At 46.0% G+C, this 18255-nt stretch overlaps 4 protein-coding genes across 6 annotated transcripts; 2 read left to right on the forward strand and 2 right to left on the reverse strand.

The window, feature by feature from the left end:
* Window positions 1–2749: 2749 nt before the first annotated feature.
* On the reverse strand, window positions 2750–5954 carry slc25a11 (solute carrier family 25 member 11). Its single transcript, XM_052079336.1, has 9 exons — window positions 5763–5954; window positions 5224–5376; window positions 5024–5141; window positions 4857–4945; window positions 3727–3817; window positions 3524–3614; window positions 3337–3436; window positions 3220–3271; window positions 2750–3109 (listed from the first exon to the last, which is right to left on the reverse strand). The coding sequence occupies exons 1-9, from the start codon at window positions 5825–5827 to the stop codon at window positions 2954–2956; spliced, it is 915 nt and encodes a 304-aa protein (XP_051935296.1). The 5' UTR covers window positions 5828–5954; the 3' UTR covers window positions 2750–2953.
* A 580-nt stretch (window positions 5955–6534) lies between these two features.
* On the reverse strand, window positions 6535–9760 carry LOC127609409 (voltage-gated potassium channel subunit beta-2-like). The gene is made up of 15 exons (XM_052079327.1): window positions 9699–9760; window positions 8919–9192; window positions 8676–8719; window positions 8532–8569; window positions 8333–8412; window positions 8204–8248; window positions 8083–8127; window positions 7970–8013; window positions 7760–7846; window positions 7583–7668; window positions 7367–7487; window positions 7188–7282; window positions 6995–7115; window positions 6833–6921; window positions 6535–6729 (listed from the first exon to the last, which is right to left on the reverse strand). The coding sequence occupies exons 2-15, from the start codon at window positions 9188–9190 to the stop codon at window positions 6637–6639; spliced, it is 1260 nt and encodes a 419-aa protein (XP_051935287.1). The 5' UTR covers window positions 9191–9192; window positions 9699–9760; the 3' UTR covers window positions 6535–6636.
* A 1238-nt stretch (window positions 9761–10998) lies between these two features.
* On the forward strand, window positions 10999–12665 carry trappc1 (trafficking protein particle complex subunit 1). Of its 3 annotated transcripts, none has more exons than XM_052064064.1 (5): window positions 10999–11114; window positions 11499–11597; window positions 12096–12166; window positions 12242–12380; window positions 12457–12665. In XM_052064064.1, the coding sequence occupies exons 2-5, from the start codon at window positions 11499–11501 to the stop codon at window positions 12583–12585; spliced, it is 438 nt and encodes a 145-aa protein (XP_051920024.1). In that variant the 5' UTR covers window positions 10999–11114; the 3' UTR covers window positions 12586–12665. The 3 variants fall into 3 exon arrangements, with proteins under 3 accessions (XP_051920024.1, XP_051920031.1, XP_051920038.1); XM_052064071.1 differs by lacking the exon at window positions 10999–11114 and adding an exon at window positions 11135–11301; XM_052064078.1 differs by lacking the exon at window positions 10999–11114 and adding an exon at window positions 11155–11309.
* Window positions 12666–13236: 571 nt separating this feature from the next.
* Window positions 13237–18029, forward strand: LOC127599697 (7SK snRNA methylphosphate capping enzyme-like). Its single transcript, XM_052063839.1, has 8 exons — window positions 13237–13939; window positions 14337–14634; window positions 14859–15103; window positions 15294–15564; window positions 16038–16587; window positions 16665–16877; window positions 16951–17059; window positions 17133–18029. The coding sequence occupies exons 2-8, from the start codon at window positions 14363–14365 to the stop codon at window positions 17168–17170; spliced, it is 1698 nt and encodes a 565-aa protein (XP_051919799.1). The 5' UTR covers window positions 13237–13939; window positions 14337–14362; the 3' UTR covers window positions 17171–18029.
* The last annotated feature ends 226 nt before the right edge of the window (window positions 18030–18255 follow it).

Here is an 18255-nt window from a genome sequence, read left to right on the forward strand (position 1 = left end):
TAGGTTCTTTTGCAACCTCTTGGATAAGTCGTCGTCACACTATTGGAGTAATTTTAGCTGGTCAGCCACTCCTGGGAATGTTTGCCACTATTCCCAGTTTTATCCATTGGTGGGTCATGTCTGTGGTTTCTCGAAGCCTCTGAGTCTTGGAAATTGCTTTGTAACCTTTTCCAGTCAGATAGATTTCAATAACTTTTGTTCTAATTTCTTTTTGAATTTCTTCGGAACTTGGCATGATGCGTTTGTTTCTTGAGATCTTGTAGCCAACTTCACTTTGTGAGACAAATACTATTTATGTGATTACTTGATTCATCAAATGTGGTGTGAGGGTGTTATTGGATTTTTTATGTGCCTTAATAAATTACACTCGCAATTAGAAAATGCATTTTGTGTTTACTTGGGTTGTCTCGGTTTGATGAACTGAAACCTTTGTATGAGATAAATATGCAAAGTACACATAAATCAGAAATACTATTTCACAGCACTACATGTAAGAGCTTGCACGTGTTGCACGAGCATGTAAGGCAGGGGTGGGCAAACCTTTTGGCTCGGGGGCCGCATTGACTTTTAAAATTTGACAGAAGGGCCAGGTCAGCACGAGTTATGGTACATTAAAAAAAACTGCATTTGTTGACAGTCCATATCAAACATCAACACAACAAAAGCATGAAAGTACTGTATTAATATACTTTTTTTTTAAATGACAACAGTGTTGTTGATGACCTATTTTGGCCTGTGCATTGCTGCAGATGGGTTGTGATCAGACCAGTAGAAGAAGAGCGATACAGAGGTCCTAGGTGGTCAAAAAGACCCCCCCCCCCCATGTTCTGCAACTTCAAGTCAATGCGCCACCTGGCGGTGAAAGGTCTGTCATTACAAGTCCAATTGAAATGAATGCAATTATTCACATCGAACCTTAATTGTGGACCAACCTTCGGCGGGCCGCATTAAAAAGACCAACGGGCCGGATTCGGCCCGCGGGCCGTATTTTGCCCACCTCTGATGTAAGGTGTCTGTGAAAGCGCTTCATCCTGTGCTACCATGGTAACACAGGTTGTATTCGGGGCAGGAATCTTAAGCCACAAATTCACTCAAGCCACATTTGTTTTGTGTTCCAAAATGAATGACATTATGCACTGTGCGTGTGTAACAGTCAGACGGTCCCTGGCGCGCCCTGAGAGAAGGTCAGAGTTCATCTAAAGGAGAAATATGACACGCTCAGCCTTCAAGCAAAGGTCAGTCACACAGCCGCACACACGCTTTAACCTTTCCGTTCACCTTAAGCAGTGGAGAGCAGAAATAGAAAAGTAATCTTGACAACTGCCCGGCGAGGTGAGCGAGTGGTAAGCACGTCTGCCTCGACTGTTACAAGGTCAGGGGTTCGAATCCGGGCTCGGACCCTTCCTGGATGGACTCTTGCCTGTCTTGTCTTGATGTTCACGGCAATTAGCTAGCAACTAGTCCAAGAGTGTAGCGATGTAGTAGAAAATGGACGACGTTCAAGACTATGTGGGCAACTACATGACTTTCGTATAACACTTACAGTCATGCTTGTCCACGCGTTGAGTGGCTTCATCATGTGTATGTTTGTGTGCCCGTCTCCTTGTTGTCTGATTGTGTACATCTCTGCGTGCGGGTGTCCAAATTTGAGTGTTTGTGTCTGTTTTTCTGTGTGTGTGTATGTATATAAAGAGTATATTAATTCATTCATTTTCCGATGCGCTTATCCTCACTAGGGTCGCGGGGGGTGCTGGAGCCCATCCCAGCCGTCTCCGGGCAGTAGGCGGGGGACACCCTGAATCGGTTGCCAGCCAATCGCGGGACACACAGAGACGAACAACCATCCGCACTCAGACTCACACCTAGGGACAATTTTGAGTGTTCAATCAGCCTGCCATGCGTGTTTTTGGAATGTGGGAGGAAACAGGAGTACCCGGAAAAAACCCACACAGGCACGAGAACATGCAAACTCCACACAGGGAGGCCGCAGCTGGAATTGAACCCGGTACCTCTGCACTGTGAGGTCAACGCACTAACCACCGGGCCGCATATATATATATATATATATATATATTCATTCATCTTCCGTACCGCTTGATCCTCACTAGGGTCGCGGGGGGTGCTGGAGCCTATCCCAGCTGTCTCCGGGCAGTAGGCGGGGGACACCCTGAATCGGTTGCCAGCCAATCGCAGGGCACACAGAGATGAACAACCATCTACGCTCGCATTCACACCTAGGGACAATTTAGAGTGTTCAATCAGCCTGCCACACATGTTTTTGGAATGTGGGAGGAAACCGGAGCACCCGGAGAAAACCCACACAGGCCCGGGGAGAACATGCAAACTCCACACAGGGAGGCCGGAGCTGGAATCGAACCCGGTACCTCCGCACTGTGAAGCCGACGTGCAACCACTGGGCTACCGGGCCGCTTTATATATATATATATATATATATACATACACACGTTTGCGTGCGTTCCCTTGTTTAGTTCTCAGTGTGCATCTGCTTGTATGTTTGTGTTTTGTCTGTTTCTGTGTCCATGTACGAGTTTCAGTGTACCTCAGTGTTTGTGTGTCTTTGTTTTTGTGCGTCCGTTGGCACGTGTCTCTGTTCGTGAGTGTCCCCTTGTGCGTTTCCATACGTGCGTCTCCGTGTTTGTCCTCCCCATGTTTGCATGTGCGTATCTCTGGTTTGTGCTCGTCCCTCTGTGTTCATGTTCGTCACGTGATGCATTGACAAAGTCCAACCAACTGTCCCAAAGTTTTTAATAGACCATCATCATATAGAGCATCTGTCACCGTGGTTAGTCTTGCTGTTGTTGTTGGGGCGATAAGTGACAGAAAGATGTAACCCATGACCTAAATCCCCATTTTTCCGTTCTTCTTATAAAAAGAATATAATTATAACACCTATGGTTGCGTTTGTGCGCGCGTCCGTCTTGGTCGGCGTGTGTTAGCGTTCGAGCACGTAGGTCTTGTACAGGCGGTTCATCTGCTCCAGGAAGATGAAGGTGAGCACTGTGTGCGGTCCGAGGCGAGCGTAGTACGGCGTGAAGCCTTTCCACAGCGAAAAGAAGCCCTCCTTGCCCACCACGCGCACCAGCACCTCCTACAGGTCACAACACAGATGACACCAGCATGCTTGCGCATTCATTCCCCCCGTTTGGGAAAACTGTTTTTGTGTTTCGTTGTCATCAATGTCATCCCATGCACACTCACCAGGCCGTTCTTGTACTCGGGTTTGCCGTCAATCATTCTCATGTTCTGAATTCTGGGAAAAAAAGACATTTAGGGGTGAGAGGCCCGCGGCTGGGTTTCGCGAACGCTGGGTCTCACCTGGTCTTGACGATATCGACGGGCATGGACGCCGCCGTGGTGACCAGGCCGCTGATCATACTGGCGCAGAAATGACACAGGATGTCGTCACCGAAGTAGCCTAAAGGAAATGAGACGCACGTGAGTGATCACAAGCTGGATGAACGGGGGGGGTGGGGGGGTGGTGTTTGTGCACGTGTGTATTTACCAGAGTCTAGCAGTGCCTGTTTGGACTGTGAGTAAGATGCTAGTTGGGCGGCGTTGACCACCACTGCCCGCGCCATTGTGGGAATGCACCCCTTAAAATAAATAAATAAATGAATGAATGAATGAATGAACCCCACAAAATTAGCAATGAGCCAGAGCAGACAAATGCGGGCGTAGCAGGCAGGGAGGTGGGCAGACGCTCACCCTCCACAACGTGGTGACACCCTCCTCGCGCATGATCCGAGCCAGGGCGTTAAACACGTTGGTGTACCCTCGTCGCTGGTCAACAGGAAGTCTGCACGTACGATGTCATGTGAGAACATGCCACAATTGCGCAATCACTCTCCAGCCGCTGTGTAGTGATGAGCATTAACAATGATGTCGTCGTGCCATACAAATGACTGACTAGTTACATTGGATGCATTAGTGACATGATATAGTAGTGATTTAAGTAAGATGTAGTAGTAAAGTCAAAATTATGTCATGTTCGATCATTGAGTAACGTTTGAATAATACATCAGCGCCGGAAAAACAATGGCGTAGTGCTGTATGATTTAATACTGGTGCGCCACATGTGGCCCTCGACCACACTCTGAGTGGCCCTCGATTAATTTTCCTCTTCCCCCACCATTTTTAACCGCCCCCCACCCCCAAACGATGAATATTCTCTATAATTGATGACAGGGGACAAAAATAGATAATACGCAAATCCACCGATGCCAAACTGCAAATGTGCTGTGGTTGTAAATTGTAATATCACTAATCACCACTAGATGGCAGATATGTCTCAGCTGCGCCTACAGTGGGTCTTTTACTGCCTTGTTGTACAACGTCAGTAGTCATAATCATTTTTGTTGCTGTTTTGGAATGATATGGAGGACAAACAGTATTTCAATGTTCCAATTTTGAGTGACTTGATTTTTGTAGGGGGGAAAAAAAAGGTTTTGCGATTCATGTTGGTTTCTTGTTCAGCAGTTTCGTGCTGTCCTTGAACAGCAGTTTTTATGCAAGAGCCCTTTGCCCTGAAAAAAAGTAGTGATTTTGTTGCTCACTAAACATATTTTGCATGTATTTTGTCCATATTTAAAATTGCATTTTTGTCATACATTTGGTTAAGAAATGCCTGGTTCTATGTGGACCCCCGAGTAGCACTGATGAAAAATTGTTGCACCCTCCAGCCTTTGTGTTGCCCATCCCTGATCAAGTAGCACCACATCAGTGATGTAGTGTTAATACAAAATGTTGTAAAAGTGACATACGGTGTAACAGTGACAAGAGTGATGTCATAGTAATGGAAACAAGATGTAGTAGTGGTCTGATGTAGTGACCCTCACCGCCCATCCGCCGTCATCCGGATGAGTGCGACCTCAGCTGGTGTGCCCACGAATGCCCCCGTGGCGCCGGCCGTCATCCCGATCACCGCCTGTAGGAGGAGTACAGGACAGTATCAGAGTGGAGATCCAATTGGTGGAAGGGGGAAGGGGGAGCTCGCGTCAGGCACCTTGAGGAAGAAGTTTGGCGGGCGACCGTCGGCTGAGGTCATCTTCTCGAACAAAATGGTATAGATGCCAAGACGGGTGGTGGTGTAGGTGGCCTGGCGCAGCAGACCTGCAGACAGTCTAAGATGCACACGTGCACATACACACACACACAGTGGACATTAACCACTTGCCAGGAGGGTGAAAGGTCACAGCGGCTTACCCTGTGTAGATGCCACCGACGCCCTCGTTCTTCAAGATGGAGGCAATTGCGTGAAAGCTGGTTTTGTATTCTCGAGCCTTGGAGCCCTGACCACTCAGCTGCATGCGGTTCTTCACTAGGTCTAGGGGCTGAACGAACACGGTGGCGCCCATCCTGTATGCCCCCACGACCACAATCACAATCACAATCACACACAAACACAAACACACACACACACACACACACACAGAGTTAATATGGTTTGAGGTGTTCATAAAAGTTTGCTTTGTTCTAGCAGCCATCTAATTTAAAACCGGCTTTACCATTCATCAACGAGGCAGAACTTGTTTTGATTATTTCAACTCTACCATGAGTTCATACTGATAATGTAAATAATGTGCAATATGCTCATTAATGGCCACACAGATGGAGGAAAAACAGCCTGACAGTCATACATGGGGAGTTCAAAAATGATAGATACTCTCGGCACTGAAAGCAGCTAGCTGGCTAACGAACTAGCTGTTAGCACGCTAGTCTGGCAAGCGAGCGGTGGCGCTTACCCAGCCAAGCCTCCGAAGAGGAACTTGACGGCCTTCGGAGACGTCTTGCTCTTCGTAGACGTCATGGTTAGCCGGCTCCGATTCCGATTCCCGGCTCACTGCCTGTCTTCGTGCCTGCCTGTGGGCCGGACAGTCCACCTGCAGCAGCCAGGACCAAGGTGACACTGTGAATCGGCACGGTGGGTCACATGAGGCCACGGGCCAATCAGAAGGCGTGGTCGAATGTTTCCGAACACATGTTAGGGCAGCCGACCAATCAGCAGCCGGGTCCGAATCTCTCCGAATTACGCTTGTCAAACCTCGGAAATGTGGGAACCAGTGACTGACAACAACGGGAAAAAGACATGTGAACGCACAGCAAACGTTTAGAATCGCCCTGTAATTCTGACTGTGTGAAAACAAAAACATGTAATTTAAATGTTATGTTTTAAGCTGTTTTGGAATATTTGTTTAGTGCGACGTAGACATTAGTCGTTTGGATTCGCTCATTGGTTGTACCAAAAGAGGCGCGGCTCGGTCATATTTGAGGTAATGTAGTGCAACGAGCCTAACCCTGAGTCGTTAGAGGGGAAACCGGTTAGGGATGCCAAATCGGAGAAGCTATTATGTTATTTTCAAATCAATTAAGAGCGATCGTTAGTGATTTTTTTTTCCGAGAGCACACAGTTAAATTTGTGTGATCAGTGCCAAAATACAAAATACCATACAATGGTACCATCTTGCGGATAGTTGGAGTAACGCAATCCAAATAAAAAAAGAAAAAGAACAAACGTCATCACACAAAGTTAGGTTTTTATTTGTCAAATGGGAAGTGTTGGCCATTTACATCCGGGCCACTTTTGGCTTCACCCATTCATTTGAATATGGATGCCTCTCAGCTTTTTGCCTCCTTTGTGGGCTTCCGGGGCTTGTTGCCTAGCAACGTGTCCATCTCTGCGATAAGGGCCGGAGTCAGCTGTGACAGGACCTGGAAGACATAAGGAAGGGCACTGTATTTCGTGCTGAGTGATTGTTTGGTGCACAGTAATTCAGATGGTCTCTGTTTGCTTGGTTGTTGATGGTTTGGTTACCTGTATGGAACTGAGGTTCTCCATTAGCTGCTCTGTGTTGGATACACCCAGTAGAACACAACTGACTCCTTCACAGCGCAGACACCAGGCTGACACACACCAATTCACGCTTTTAATACTTCCTACTTGTGTGCCTGTGCGTATGCGTGTGCGTGTGTGTACCGATGGCAAGTTGAGCGGGGGTGCATCCGATCCTGTCCGCCAACAGATAGAGCTCTTTGACTTTACTCAGCTGCTGCTTGCCCTCGTCGCTGCAGAGACGCTCCTTCAGCCACCCGTGACCCTGCGCATGCATATGCGCGATTGGTCACCATGGCAACCGATGCGTGTTCGAGATCATGATAGCTCATTTCACCTTCATGGCAGCTCTGGAGCTTTGAGGGAGGCCGCTGTTATATTTTCCTGTGATCATTCCGCAGGCTAAAGGTGACCACGTCATGGCCCCAACACCTGAAATACGTCACATTAACGGGGTGTGTGCACGCGTCTCTGGGTGTGTGTATGCGGGGTGGGGGTGGGGGGTGGGGTGGCTACCAATCTTGTGGTAGAGTTCTGGCAAGTGTAGTTCCACTTTGTCCCGCTGGAAGTAGTTATACTCGGCCTGCTCACACACCGGAGGAACTAGATTAAACTGTCGAGCGATGGAGTATGCTTCCTGTCAAACCACACAAACACACACACATACACACACACGCAGGACATGGTTGTAACACAGTATTGTTTCAAGCTACAGGCACAGATGGAGTTTACCATGATCTCCATCGCATTCCAGCGTGAGGTGCCCCAGTACATGGCCATGCCCTGGTTGATGACAAATGTCATTGCTCGCACCACCTCTGCATTCACGTGTACACACAGAGACACACGCTGTGTGTTAGCATTCTAATTTTTGCATCGTAGCTTTAGGGTCCGAGTGCATTCACGAACCCTCCATGGGCGAGTTGACGTCACTTCTATTGGCAAAGATGATGTCAACATAGTCCAGCTTCAACCTGGCCAGAGAACCACGGAGCCCTTACATGCACACACACAAACACACACACACTTTTTCAGCTTCTGCTGTGTCGCTTTGAGTTCTTCCAAACTTTTGCGTGTTCATGTCTATGTGTGTGTGTGTGTCAGTGTATGTGTGTTTACCTTCTATTATGTGTTTCCGCGACAACCCTCGCTCTGTCTCGGCCCTGCAAAACACCATGCAATGTCAACATCTAAGAATGTCTTTTGATTGAGTGGCTGTCAATCATACTCACTGTCCTCCCCAATAGATTTTTGTGGTCACCACATAGCTGGACCGCCTGGTCAACAACAAAAGCAACAATTACAACGACAACTGGCGGGTGAGTTACTCCATCATCTTTGTGATCACTTTACCTCCAGCCTTTCTTCTCTAAAATGTTTCCCAAAGTTGTCTCAGCTCTGAAATACATACATGATTGCATGATTCCATCTTGTATGCACGCACACACACACACACACACACACATTTGGCGTGTAGGATACCTGCCAGAGGCGTAGACTTCAGCCGTGTCAAACACGTTGATGCCGTTATCGTACGCCAACGTCATCACACTATCTGCCATCTGCGGGTATATATATATATATATATATATACACACACACACACACACACACACACACACACACGCACAGTCAAGGACACGTTTGTGAAGTCATTACAAAAAAACACACACATACACACCTCATCTGAGATCTGAGAGCCAAACGTCACCCATGTTCCTGTGAAAAGAAAATAAGCAGAGAAGTGTGTGTGTGTGTGTGTGCGTGTGCGCGCGTGTGTGTGTGTGGGTGTGCGTGCGTGCATATGTGTGAGTGAGATGTTTACCTAGTCCCAAACAGGACACTCTGAGTCCGGTTTTTCCGAGATTTCTGAAAAAGACCAAACAATATCAGCACTGCATTTTTAAGAGGTATAAAGCAGATTTTAAAAAGGAATCAAAAAGCAAAACCTGATTTTAATAACAGTTATTAGCTTTTTCTGTCAGCTAGGGGGGAACATTTTAATCAAGTCACTTGTGTCTATGGGATGTTATGAGGTGCTGTGGGCATTTCTGCGTGGCTCACTCACCTGTAGGCCATGCCGCAATCCTCCATGGTCACGTCACATTCCCTCATGTAAATTTCCAGCCGTCGCCTTTCCATCACCCGCTTGGCTGCCTCCAAGATGTGAGACTTCAGGACCGCTTCTTCATTCTCTTTTACGTCCTTCTTGCTGTCCGCTTTGTCTGCTTTCCCGCATTGCCCTTTGGTAAACTTTGGCTTTTTGGTAAAACCGTACAGCTCTTCCACAGAAAACTTGGCACCTTTTCCCACCGTCGCTGGCGCCCGGCTCGCGAACATGACTGTAAAAGCAGCGCCAACTTTATCACTAACACTGGCGACCAACATTAGCTCACACATTAGTTTCTGAAATTAGATTCAGAAGGTAATTTCCAAACGTTCAATTAAGTTAGCCTCAATTTTAGCTTTCTAAATATTGGACTCCAAAGTTATCCTTTCACTTTTAATGTTAGCTTCAAATGTTAGCTTCCAAAGTAAGCATCCAACGTTAGATTACAAAGTTACCTTTTAACTTTACCTCTAATATTAACTATCAGGGTTAGCCTCCAGTTAGCCAGTTAACATGAGTCTCCAGTGTTAGTTATGGAGTTGGCTTCAACCTTAGCTCATACCTGACGTCTACTGGAATCTTCTGTCACGGTTTGAGGTCAAGCCAGTGGCCAATGCAAGCAACCATTGAACTATATCAATAAATATTGTTTAAAAAATGTATTTTTGCAATTATGTGAGCTGACAATGCTGTAACTAAGAATACTAACATTAATGAGGAAGTAGAATGATTGACTACCTGGTCTCCTGTCCCCTGTCCGTCCGTCTACCTTTATCCGCTCATGGGATGCTTTTTAAACCCACCCCTTGCACTAATCTGACCTATCACGACTCATGTATCCTGATTAAAAGTAAAAAAATGCCCAAATACTGGGGCCTGTGCACAGATGTCACATATGGACACTTGCCCACTTTTTGATTTGATCGCACGCTAATTCCCCCCCATCACATGTGGTTACAGATGTGATGTCTGACCCCACATGAGGCTGGACTTGAGCTCACAATCCATGATGACCTTGAATGGAAGACAGAGGATTTGTTTTCTCCCGATTGTAGATTCTTATAGATGCATTAATGACGACAATCTCTATTATCCCCTCTTGACGTATTAGCTAACCGATGGGTTAGTTATGCTCAGGGAATTAATCTGTTTTCTATACCGTTTGTCCTCATTAGGGTACATTTCCACCTCAATTGATGAACACCCTAGTGTAGATTAGCACAGATAAAACAGCCTCTATTATCCTAACTCTTGACATGGGTGAATTCATAGGTCAGTGTCGCCACCCATTCATCCATCCATCCATCCATCAATCCACCCATCTATTTTTTATTGCTTGTCCTCATTAAGGTCTCGGTGATCTGGAGCCAGTCCCAGTTGACTTTGTATACACTTGGGACTGGTCACAAACACAGAGGCAACCGTTCATACTCATATTCACATCTATGGCGAATTTAATTTAATTCACTTTAATGAAAAGGAGTATTCGCAACCAGAATCTCTCGAGTGCCCCACCCCCTGTCAGTCTGTATTTCTGCTTCGCAAACGGGGGGACAAGTCAATGGCGTCACCAGCCAGTCGTTACCCGTATTGTTTTGTGTTTTTTGTTATTGCAAAGTGTCCTTAGGTATCTTGAAAGGCGCTTATAAATAAAATGTATTATTATTATTACTACACGCCTGTGTCTCGGGCAACGGCCGAGTCAACACAACACAATCATCTGCCGCCACCTACTGGACTTTAGTAGAGTTACAGCTCCAACGTACCAACGAAATTGTTTATTTGATGACATCTCTCAACGCATGTCTAAAAGAAAAATCCCCCTGCATTGCTGGCCAAAAACTCGATAACGATTTCTTGACGGCCATTTCGTCTTTGGAAGTTTAATGCCGCTCCAGAGGTAGCATCGACCCCCGGAGAGCTGCCCGTCGGTGCCGCCAAAGTCCACTCCTCGTGAGAAATAAGTTCTGTGTCGTAGTTTCAAAATATGTGTACATAATAATGCATTAGATAAATAAAATAATCATTATGCGCTTTTATTCCAATTTTAGTTTTTTTTTCAAAGTGCAAATCATTACGTGGAGCGCATATTGTAATCAGGCATATGAGCAGGCGCCTCTGCATTGGGGGTCCTACGGGAAATGGGAAAACAAGGTAAATACGGATTTCATTTCATAAATGTTATCTCTATTTTGGCCTTACAAGACTTAATTTCCATCGTCCATTTACCCAAGTTCGGTGTTTGTGAGGGATTTGAGGGTTTAAATCTGTTGAATTCACATGTACACCGGGGAAGTCGGCAGTTGACAGCACCGTGAAGTGTTTGCTCGTCTACTTCACAGTTGGGTGGTTGGTTCGAATCTCTCTTATATGTACCCGCGCCTGCGTGGGGTTTCACCCCCCTACATACCAAAAACATGTCTCTTTCTCGGTTTAGATATAATTCTAAAAAATAAAAATAACATAGAAACTGGATTTTTTAAAAAACATTTGCCAACATGATGTCCTAATTCCGTTCATTCGTGGTGTGTGCTTCAGATGACTGTGCATAACCTGTACATATTCGACCGAAATGGAAAGTGCCTGTATTACAACGAGTGGAACCGAAAGAAGCAAGCTGGTATCTCAAAGGAGGAGGTACAGTTGATCCTTTTTTTTTTTTGCAGTGGTCACAAAACTAGGATCGATGTTGCAGTCGTTGTAAAACTTTCAAACAACTGATGTTTGAGCACAAACGGTGTAGAAATACATGCAGACTGAGTTTATTCAATAATCGCAGCAATATATCTGTTATGTGCTGTGAAAAATAACAAAACAGCTGCTTATTAATTTTAATGTATAATTGCCCCCACGGTGGAGTAGACATGCACACCAGAACAGAGCAGCACGAAGTCCAGTGAAATGAACTACAAAATCATGATGTAAAATTATTTACATTCTATTTACTTATGTCATTACTCTATTTCTTACATTACTTCAAAATGTTCCAAATTTTGGGGTTGGTATGGATTTCCATTTATTTAAATGGGTAAAGTTGATTTGAAAACAAGTGACTTGAGATTAACCATAATAGATTGAATGAAATCCTGATTTGAAGGGAGATTTAAAAAATCTAAGTGACCTTTTTGCCTGCAGGAGTACAAGCTGATGTACGGCATGCTGTTCTCCATCCGCTCCTTCGTTAGTAAAATGTCTCCTTTGGACTCGTATCCTTTGGGCTACATGGTCAGTTTTTCAGTCCTTTTGTTTGCATTGCACTTGTGCTCCTTAGCCATTTTCAGGAAGGAGGGCTTCCAGTCCTTCCAGACCAGCCGCTATCGTCTTCACTACTTCGAGACCCCCAGTGGACTGAAATTTGTCATGAACACAGACCTTTCCGTGAGCAACGCCCGGGATGCGCTGCAGCACATCTACAGCAACGTCAGTGAGGAGCTCTGCAAATCCACACCATCATCCCCACGTGAATGACGTGTACGCGCACATGTGTGTATTTCAGCTGTATGTGGAGAACATCGTCAAGAACCCGACGTGCATTCTGGGTAACTCGTTGGACAGTGATCTCTTCAGCACACGACTGGACGCCTTCATCAGAGCTCTGCCATATTACAACCCACGCACCACTTGACACGTTTTTTTTTCTCCTCATTTTGATGGTTTTGAAGGAGCTGGTTATTTCAGTTAAACATAAAAGTGTTGCAATACTCACACGAGGTTGGGGTTTTTTATTTAAAAAAGCAAAAATACCAAAGTTTGAGACTTCTGCTTCATCCATTCTTCCATCCTGTCATTTTCTCACAGCTCACACTGTCATCCATTTAAATGTTTCAATTTTAAGATAAGATATCCTTTATTCGCCCCACACTGGGGAAATTTACAGCCTCCAGCAGCAAGAATGTATGTAGAAAGAAGAAAGGAGAAAGAGAAAAAAAAACAACAACAAACATCTTTCAATTAAATACAATATGAACACAAACGGATAAATCGCAGTAGTATTTACAATTTTCCTTCACATAATTTAATTATTATTATGATTATTTTTTATTCATCAGCCATTTGTTGTGCACAATGCCAATAAAGGTGTCCTATTTTATTCATACATCCTTGTTCCCTTCATATCATCCTTACTCAGTTCCTTATTTCATTCCCCCATTTCATCCTTTCATTTATACCCTCCTTGTTTCCTTAATGTCATACGTGCTTCTTTCCTGCTACCTTCTATCCTTCTTGACTGGCACCCATACCACCTCTGTCCCTTCCTCCCTCCTCTTCCTTCCTTCCTTCCTTCCTTCCTTCCTTCTTTCCATACCACGCTTTTTCCTTCCACATTCCTCTTACCATACTTTCACACCTGCTTGTTTCGGTCATACTTAATTTACTTCTATTCTACTTCGGTTAAAGGGTTAATTGAGTTGATTTACGAAGTGCACAGCTGCTTTTTGGCCCACCCCGTATATCGCTCTGTCGATGTTTTTTTTAGTCAGGCGCCGCTCGGGACATCTCTTCTCTCTGATTGGTGCATTTGCGGGAGGCAAACAGACACTCTGATTTCTAATTGGTTATTCGTGTCGTCAATCACTCTGCTGGCGTGTCCCCTTGCTCTGACTGGTGTAAATGAAAACAGGCCGTCTCGCGACGATATGAGACGATGCCGAACAGTTCGCGCGGGTTAACGCTAGCTATTGCGTCTCGCCGAGGTACGTTTGACACGCACATGCACTCCAAACCCGCGTTTTATAATGTTTGTTCTCGCTGGACTTCGCAGAGGAGTCGAGTTAGCACTGTGTTAGCCACTTCCTCCAAACTGCTAATGAGAGCTAACTGTCCGCTGGTCTTGGTCCGCGATTGGCGCACATAGCTTCCGGTGGGTGGGGTAAAGAAAAAGGGCACTTCACTTTTCTATTTTTGCCCGTCATACACTTGGAGTGATCGCCGGGGTCTTTGGGAAACAACACGCTGGAGAGGAAAAGTCTTTTGAACAAGTAAGCACTCCTACGCACACACATACAATCGAGTTTTTACTTGCAACCAGCAGACGTTTTGACAGCATGCAGCAAACAGAAAGCTAAGGTGTAAAAAGGGGGTGTTGAGCCAGTGGTGACATGCACAGAATTCCCAAGGCATCACAAATATTTAGTACAGTGGTTGTCAAATGTTGTTCCCCACGGACGGGCACTTGAAAACAATTTCCTTAAAACAAAAAAAACAAAAAACCCTTTGTAACCTATCACTATTCACAAAAAAAATGAAATGGGGTTCACAAGTGAAACTTATGAATTAATGTAAAATGCACTATAACCTTTACAGGGGCACTTAATTGAGCTAAAGCTTTGAATGCACATGTCATATTGTTCAACATTTCACTATTTTGTTCTGTAGCAAGGAGCTAAAGCAGCAGGAAGATTATGTCACTAGACAAGTCCGAAAAGATCTCCGTTGGCCGTCAGCCCCGAGCCTCAACAAACGGCAGTGGTCAGAGCACTGTGACGGCATCTGCTCAGCGCATCCCAAGGAAGCGTTACTCCGTAGGTCTCGCTTTCAAGGGGCCGGCCAAGCGACGTCGTCGTGTCCGCAGTGAAAGTCAAGTGGAATCCCTGCTGCCCACTCACTTCCTGTTGGGCGGAAACATCTTCGACCCTCTCAACCTGAATTCGTTGTTGGACGAAGACATCAACAGGTGAGGAAGAGGAGGTGGCAAAAGGCTATGCCCTTTAAAGGCACATAAGCAAAAACTGAATGAAAGTAGTTTATCTCTTTACATTCTCATGTTTTTATTACAGTACAGTCATTAATTATTTATACTTGGTTACTTCCCATCACTGACTTTATGCATTCTGCACTTTACCTGTAACATCCATGTGTCTCTCAGCTACCGCCTTTTTTTCCATTTCTCATCATAAGGGAAACCAATGAGACGACTCCAAAGTGTTCACCCCTCCCATCCCGCAGCAGGGACCCTGTAGACATCCTGGTTCCCCGAGACATCACAGACCCTTTGAACCTGAAGGAAGAGGGAAGACCAGGCGGCGGGGCTCAAGGCGTCTTGCTGTCTCCCCTTAAATCCAGAAGGAGACACAGGAACCATCATGGCGGCGACAAGGAGGCAGTGAACCGTCCCATCTTCCCCTCCACAGATGGACTGAAAGGTGAGGCACCCGCTGGCATGCATACAGTGCAGTCAACCTCAATGTTTTCGTGGTTTGGGGACCTTGACTGTTAATAAGTTTCTATATGTGGCAGGGGAAAAAATACAGAAAAATTGCCCATTTTTAATGTTGATGCTTTCCGCAACAAATCAAAATAAAACTGTACAGACTGTATGGTTTATTGTGACAGTTCCAGTATTGTCCAGAGAGGGCAGTGTGGCAGTGTCCCCTCTGCCTTGTGAACTCAACACGGCTATCACCTGTCGAGAGGACATCGCCCCGCCCCCGATCCTTCCAAGGAGGCACTCGCACCCTCCTCCAGGCACCGCACGGAAATCTGGTGACCGGCGCCAGAGGGGTCGACGGCGCACCACTTCGGCGAGGTTAACGCGTGCCGTCGTGGACAGGGTGGAGGCCACCCACTTCCACACGCCGCTGGCAGGAGGGCGAGGGCCCGACAAGTGAGTGTTCTGAAATACAAACACTTGAATGTCATTTGATGAATTCTTGTAAAGTGGTGGATAATTTAAGATTCATTTTTCTGCTTAATTTCTACGTGAAGACAAACTGGGGAAATTTGGAACGGGATCATATTCAAGCAGAAATACAAACAATTTTGTCCAAAGGAGAATTAATTAAAGTTGTAAAAGACCAAAACAGATTAATTTGCAAGTAGAACTTTATTATGTTTTATATATTTTTGAGCAATTCATTCTTTCATTGATTTAGTTTAGCGTATACTGTATATTCAATTAGTTGTTTGAGTCAGAAATTGGATTATGCTAAAAGGCATTTTCCCCAACAATATTTACGTTCTCCCATTAAAACCCAACCTGCAATTCCAAAAACCTCCGTGGAATGTTTCCAATTTTGAAAATTGTTGACGTACAGCTACCCAAATTGACTGCTGGTCTACTTGACCGTTGCTTTGCAGGTGCACACGCAAGCCTCCAGAAAAGGACAAACGTCGCTACCAGTACGGGAACTGTTGCCGCTTCTACGGCTACCAGGGGTTCTACGGCAGCGGGTGGGAAGGGCGCGTAGGGCCGGCGGAGGACCCGCGGCTGCGTTTGCTGCAAGCCAATTGGTTCCAAGACAAGAAGGTGCTGGATGTGGGCTGTGGCGCCGGTCACCTGACTCTCACCGTGGCGCGCGCCTTCAACCCCACGCACATCCTCGGGGTGGAGCTGGATGGGCGACTGGTGCGCGCTGCCAGGCAGAACATCAGGCACTTCCTGTCACATGACCTCGTGGAGGAGGAGAGGAAGAGGAGGTGCTCCCTCATGTCCTGCTCCTCCCCAAGTAGAGGAGACGTTGAAAAGGAGGAGCAAAAGTTAGAGGAGCCGAAGGAGGACGAAGCTGTGCGTCTCATGGCCTTCCCCCTCTCACTGAGGGTGAGTCGCGGTCCTCTGGCCGCGCCCCCTCTCCTCCTGGCCGCTCCCCCGCCCTCGCGCAGGTTTCCCAACAACATCTCCTTCATTCAGGTGAGTGTCGCTCACCACTTCCTGTTTGTGGTCATCATGGCCTGAGATTTAACACCCTTTTGTGGTTCCTGCCACAGGGGGACTACGTGTCAGAGCAGGAGGCGTGGCCCGGGAGGGGTCAGTATGATGTCATCATGTGTCTCTGCATGACGAAGTGGGTGCAGCTGCAAGCCGGTGATGAGGGCGTGGCCAGACTTTTCCGACGAGCCTATCAGAGCCTGTCACCGGGCGGATTGTTCATCCTCGAACCGCACCCGTGGCGACGCTACGGCCGCAGCAAAAAAGTCTCGGTAATGCTCACGCACACTCGCTTCTTGGGGTTCACTGTTTGATTTGATTGACGGCACTGGTGTTGTCTCCTAGGCAACTACATCCTATCACTACAGGAATTTACAAGTGAGACCAGAGAACTTCACTTCCTATTTGATGGACACTGTCGGCTTCTGCTCCTACAGACTCCTCACAAACACTGGTACACACACACACACTGGTGCACACACACACACACACACACACACACACACTGATCTGAATTTTGTTTCTAGGTGAGAAACAGCCTATCTACCTGTTCCACAAGAAGTGAGCCCCCATACGGTGACGTGAGCTCGTGATTGGATGACGCACCACAGACAGGAAGTGATGCTCATTTGTTTGGATTGTGCTAAAACTGGACGTGTCCCCATCATGCATTTGGAGGGGATTTGGGATCGTTACGCCGAAGTCCGTGTGGGAGTGTTCTCACTCGCATGTCATGAGTCCGCTTGTGGATTTTGAAAGTCACGTGACCATCCGTCCGTTTTGCACAACGCCTGCCTTCTTTGTGGTCGCGGGTGAGTTGGAGCCCCGGCCCCGGCTGACTTTGGGTTCGAGAGGGCGGAAATGCGATCAGAGCTCACCTACGGTATTCTCTTTGGAGTAAGACAGCTGAACTTGAGGTGACAGGACTTTAGTGTTTTCAAGGTCGAATTGTAAATGTACGTCTCCTCTGCATTTTACTTGTAGGTTTTACACAGTGGGTTTATAACAAAGCATTTTTTTTAATTCTTAAAAAGTGTGAGGGGAAAACCATCGTTTAGATTGGGCCTCGGCCAATATTTTTTTTTGTCTTAACACTTGGAACAACAGTGATGAATTACACAAGCAGAACATCTGACTACTACTACTTTTTTTTTCATCTTTGCGACAGAGAGGAAAATTGAAGTATGAAAGCATTAAAAAAGAAACAAATATGAACTGATGAATTTACCATTAGCTTCAGGTTATTAACGTATTAAATGTCGAAGAAACATAATGAGTGACGTTACGGGCAAATAAAATCAATAATAAGAAATACTCATGCAGCCCTACGACACCGTTTGACATAAAATAGCATTTCCTCAACTCTTGTTATTTTTGTTTTGTTGGCTGTTATGACTGAAACCATATAAAGAAGTCAAGAATAACGGTTTACTCAACTTTTATTTAAGTTACCATCATGGTGGGTTTGGTAACAAGAAAATGCTTTCAATACTGTTCTTATTTATTACAGATGAAAATTTTAAGTTTTGGTACAGATTTTAGCTATCATCATAGAAGTTGTTGATATGTTTGATTTGCTTTTGCGGGCCACATAAAATGAGGTGGCGGGCCGGATCTGGCCCCTGGGCTTTGTGTTTGACACCTGTGCCC

This window comes from Hippocampus zosterae, chromosome 1 (assembly GCF_025434085.1).
Source record: "Hippocampus zosterae strain Florida chromosome 1, ASM2543408v3, whole genome shotgun sequence".
Taxonomy (NCBI): Eukaryota; Metazoa; Chordata; class Actinopteri; order Syngnathiformes; family Syngnathidae; genus Hippocampus; species Hippocampus zosterae.